The 5362-nt window shown below is 30.8% G+C and overlaps 1 protein-coding gene across 1 annotated transcript; it reads right to left on the bottom strand.

Annotated features, from left to right (window-relative positions):
* Positions 1-278: 278 nt before the first annotated feature.
* On the bottom strand, positions 279-4844 carry LOC142607038 (uncharacterized). Its single transcript, XM_075778450.1, has 2 exons — positions 4635-4844; positions 279-1514 (listed from the first exon to the last, which is right to left on the bottom strand). Exons 1-2 carry the CDS (start codon positions 4738-4740, stop codon positions 361-363), a joined length of 1260 nt encoding a protein of 419 aa, XP_075634565.1. The 5' UTR covers positions 4741-4844; the 3' UTR covers positions 279-360.
* Between the last annotated feature and the right edge of the window lie 518 nt (positions 4845-5362).

Genomic DNA, 5362 nt, shown 5'->3' with positions numbered 1-5362 from the left:
ATGCAGCTTCTTTTCAAATTTGGTATAAGAGTTGTGTGTGTGTGTGTGTGTTTTTTTTTTTATTATTTATATATATATATATATATATATATATTATATTTGTAATAGAATAAACATTGATGTGGTACTGGTACCATTCTCTAAGATTCTACACTAATATGTAAGGTTCTTTGTACAAAAAATTGTAGTACCCCCTTTATACTGTTAATATTTTTACCATTATTTTCTTCAAAGGAGCAGAATCACATAGGAATGAATTTGAAAGAAACCCCCACTATAGCAATAATTGTGAAGCCACTTTATTCAATTTATTTACTTGTCTATGCAAGTAGTGTCAATTGTACATATATAGTAAATACATTACTGCTCTTCAATTAAGGCAGACTTAGTTAATGCATTTTTAAGATAAAGCGCAAATACCAGGACCAGAAGTACAGCCACAACCAAGTTCATCAATGTATTTGTCTTCTTCATCTCCGTGGCCAAACCACCAGCCACTTGCCTATAACCGTCTAGACCAGATTTACCAATTCCATCCACATTTCCAGCTGTTTCTCCTTTGTACATCCTCTCTGCTGCATCCTTAAGTGAGTCAAGAGTTTCATGCATTTCACTTGTTGTGCTGGTAATAGCTTTTCCTGCTTTCTCCAATCCACCACTCCTTTCCTTCTCTAAATTCTTTTGGGAAACAATATTGTTAGCAAAATCAGTTTCTGTGCTTCTCTTCTTATTTGCATCCATTGCGTCCTTCTTCTCTGAGTAAAGAGTTTCATGCTTTTCACTACTGGTGCCGGTACTAACTTTTCCTGTTTGCTCCAACCCACCCCTCCTTTGCTTCTCTAAATCCTTTTGGGAAACATAATTGTTAGCAATATCAGTTTCTGTGCTTTTCTTCTTCTTCTCTGGTGGCCTTTGCGAAAACTTGTAATTAGTAGTATCATCAGCTGCTGTGCTAGTACTACTCTTTCCATCTGCATAACTTGTTACTTCCTTTGCCTTCTCTGTTGCCTTTTGTGAAACATCTTCACTCTTCCATCTTGCACTGCTTGCTTCATCCTCCTTCTTGGTTCTCTTTTGTGGTGCGACATACTTAGCATTTTCTTGCACATTGGCCTTTGGTGGAACCTTGTTTTGAGCAGCCTGCTGTTCCTTTTGTCTTTGGATATATTCAGCAGCATCAGCAGCCTTTTTTCTTTCAAGTTCTTCAAAATTATAGTTCTGAGATTTTGGCTGATCACCAACTTTGGGATTTTGTTGAGGCTTTGAATGTCCTAATAAATGTGGTTTTGAATGTTGCACCTCACGTAGTTCAGCTGGGGCAATCACTTTGGGTAGTTTAACGTAGATTATGTTTTCATCATATTTTGCAGAGATTGCATTGGTGTCCACATTTGGTGGGATGGTGAATTCTTTGTCAAAACGCTTCCATTTGTTTTTACCAAGCGAGCGTTGACCACTGACCCTGAGGTTGCCTGCTGAAGTTACTTGAACCTTTAATTCTTCCCTTCTAAAACCTGCAATTATAAAGAGATAAACTAATGTAAATACTAAATCCTGCAATTTTTATCATATAAATCTTATTAATTATTGTTTTAATTTTCAAACATACAAAGAAAAATAATTATAAAATTTATTTATCACATTGTTGGTGTGAGCTAATCACATTTATTATTTCGTCAATTTATATGTTTTTTTATAATAATTCTTCTAAAAAAATTTTATAATAAAACACGTAATAAGTTGAGTAGTGTAAGAGATTGAACATATTTTATTATATTTTAATTTTTAAATACATAATAAAAATATAATTAAAAAATTTATTTATTATTTTTCTCATTAAAATTTTGCTTTCGTTTTAATTGTATATATATAGAAAAGTCTGAATAGTTACCTTTCCCATTTTTAGTGGATTTTCCTAGTCATATAGGTAATGCTTTTCTTAAACTCTTTTCAAGCTGGTAATAAAAAATTAAAATTAAAAAAAAAAAAAGAGAAAAGAAAAAGTAAGGAAAAGATATTCCCTTTCTGAGCAATATGCTTGCCTAGGCACGGACCAGATTAAATAAAAAGTAGTTGTTCTATACAATTCTTTTAAAAGATAAAATGGCAAAAGGAACACATAATATATAGGGGTAATTACACTTTACCCACCTGTGGTTTGCCTTTAATTCGATTTGTCTATCCGTTATTTCATTTTTGACACTTTACTCACCTGAGGTTACTTCCGTTTATGCTCTGTAACCCACCTCTGTTAAAATTAAGGGTAAATATGTATTTTTGCTTAAGTTTTATGTCTCTTTTCTCCCAAAACAAAAAATAGCACAAAAATTCAAGAGAAAGAAGATCAAAAAGTGGTATTTGTCATGAACATGAAGAACATATCCAAAAAAAAAAAAGCCAAACCAACCTACAAGATCACTGACTTAATTAAACATCTTTGAAACTTGAGTGCATTAATTTTGTAACTTTTTCCAGTGAAAGCTTCAGCAATATTAATTAGATATGGTGCATTTTTTCCAGGCATTTTGTAATATTAACTTCGAACCCAGATCAGCAATATTAACTTTTTCCAAGCATTTTGTAACTTTTTCCAGTGAAAGCTTTCTCATCAATATTAGATGTGGTGCATTTTTTTTTTGGGTAGGATATTCTCATCACAAATGTAAACAAAATCTTCAGCAATTTTTTCTTCTCTACGAAAAGAGGGGTGGGGAGGATGAGGTTCGAAGACTACAAGTCTTTTCACCGTAAAAAATATGATAAGCGCAATTGTATCTCTTGTATGAGTCAAGTGGTAAACACCAATTCTTGAAATATGATCTTTTTGTTTTGTTTTTCCTCTTAACAAACCAACAAATGATAATCTATATCATTAACAAGAACAAATTTCCCAATGACAATATAAATTTGTCATTGGGAAATTTTGGGTTTTGTATAGTTAAGTTGTAAGATTAGAACCCAATTTTCATGGAGGGACAAAGAATTGATTCGGCTCAATGGCGCCTCTTGCCAACTGGAGAAATGATTTTTCGAAGATGTTTCATTAAGTTAGTGATCTTGTAGGTTGATCTGGGTTTTTTTTTTTTTTGGTATGTTCTTCATGTTCAAGACAAATACCACTTTTTGATCTTCTTTCTCTTGGATTTTTGTGCTATTTTTTGTTTTTGGAGGAGAGAGACATAAAACTTGAGCAAAAATACCTATTTACTCTTAATTTTAACAGAGGTGGGTTACAGAGTATAAACGAAAGTAACCTCAGGTGAGTAAAGTGTCAAAAATAAAACCACGGGTAGACAAATCGAATTAGAGGCAAATCACAGGTGGGTAAAGTACGTGTAATTATCCCTAATATATATATATTCCCAAAATCGTGTGGGGGTTTCAATGTTTCATATGTAAAATAATTTCGAAGTTAATGAAATGAGTTTTTGTTTAAAAAATATTAAAAAAATAAAAGAGTAATTAGCTTTTGACTAGACGGATCTTTAAAGAAATTGTCAAATATGGAGTAATTTTCACTAAAGAGATATTAAGGGACTTAAAACCATTATCCTAGACTGCTTAAGGTAATTAATCAGGAATGGGATTTTAAATTTTCTTTTTTATTGTTTATACAAATTACATCAAAGACTAATTAGTATCTTAACCTTATGATAAAAAACAATAATCATAAAGTTATATGTATTATTATTGATGAGAAAAACATATTTACCATTCAACAAAATTATTACTTTTTATCTTGACAATTAAATTTCATGATTAATTTGCAATCTTTGACCTTTATTTTAAAACTGTCAATTTACTTTAAAATATTTCAAAAAAAAAAAATGCCTTTATTGTCATATACTTTTGAAGGCAAATGCTGAAAACTAACATATCAAAAGGATTTTATGGAATTGAGATCACTTTGATGATGTGGAGTTTATGATGTTGCATGATTTCACTTGCCGCGTCATAATTTTCATTTTATTTAAAAAATTAGTTCGCACCATATATATTTCTATTAAAGAAAATTTTAAATTTAATTCTTTCAAAATGCACATTCCCTAAAAATTTGAGTTTGTGAATTTTTATTTTTTCGCATTTGCATTTTCCACCCAAAACCAATTTTAAATTTGAAAATTTTACTTATAACCTAAAATTTGACAATTTTGCATATAACCTAAATCCAGACATAATAAATAAATTTAAACTAGTTCAATTTTAAACTAGAATTTAATTTTTTGTTCAACCAATATTAAAATCGAATGAGTTTTGCGAGATAGTTTTGCTGTTTGCATATTGGTAGAGGGGAAAAGAAAAAGAAGAAAAAAAGAAAAGAAAATTGGCTTGTTATCCTGGTTATTAAGATATTACAGAGCCTTTTTTAAATTTTTTTCAAATTTTTATTTAAAGAATGTCAAGAAAGATGATCTGCAAACTCATGAACAATTGGTACCTATATATACATATCTATAAAGCCAGATTATCATACTATAAGCTTCAAGATCTGCTATTCTAATTAATAAACCTGAACAACAAAATTGAAGCCAAAATATTTATTGTCTAGCTAGCTCTAAAATGACACCAAATCAACTGGACAGACCAATATTGACAATTAACAAACACCAAAGGAAATTAAATCAGAAACAAACCTGGTACATGGACCAAGAGAGTGTCCAATCCCTCCTCAATTGCCCACTCAAATTGTGTTTCAATTTCCTCATAAACACGATTATCAGTTTGTGACTTGGATTCCATCTTAGCTCTAGCTTTTGTTTCTTTTTTGTGTTTTGGCTTTGGTTTTGTGTGTTGGTTTTGAGGTGATTATAATTTCCAGATGGAAATGATGGATGAAGTATATTGGTTTTATACACAGAAGTGGGAGATCGATGATTGGAAGGAAATTCAGGCTTCTGTGCTTTCTTTGGATCCAGTTTATTCCTTTTCTTCCTAGCTTTCATTGTGTTTTCACGTTTCTTTTTGTTTTAGAAACGAAAGATCCCTTATTCAAGTAGAGTTGGTCACTTCATGCAGGGGCAAAGTGAAAGGTTCTTTGTCTCTTTCATAACCTGATGGAAATTGTTTTCGCAGAATATCTTCCTTGGACAAAACTAACAAGTTATGACTCAATGGATTGCCCAAATTGGATTATTGGATTCGATCGGACGTATCCAAGTGAGTCCAAAATCCAAACGGGTACAAAAATATTCAAAAAATGAAACCTCAACAAAGAGAGAACATGTTGGTTGAAATAAAATATTAATATTTTTAATTAAAATAATAATAATATTATTATTATTATTCTTAATATATATATATAACCGAAGCTCTGTTAGCTCCACAATTTTCCATGTCATCATTTTAATTTATAAAAAATTTT

Source organism: Castanea sativa, chromosome 8, assembly GCF_040712315.1.
Source record: "Castanea sativa cultivar Marrone di Chiusa Pesio chromosome 8, ASM4071231v1".
NCBI classification, from domain to species: domain Eukaryota; kingdom Viridiplantae; phylum Streptophyta; class Magnoliopsida; order Fagales; family Fagaceae; genus Castanea; species Castanea sativa.
Note: the sequence above shows the minus strand (reverse complement) of the source record. Positions and strands in the feature narration are given on the sequence as shown.

Bases quoted from the DNA above. Each gene is read 5' to 3' on its own strand.
- LOC142607038 (XM_075778450.1), bottom strand. From the start codon at position 4,740: ATGGAATCCAAGTCACAAACTGATAATCGTGTTTATGAGGAAATTGAA. The intron at 1,515-4,634 runs GTTTGTTTCTGA...TTATAATTGCAG, and splicing joins TCTCTTGGTCCATGTACCAG to GTTTTAGAAGGGAAGAATTA.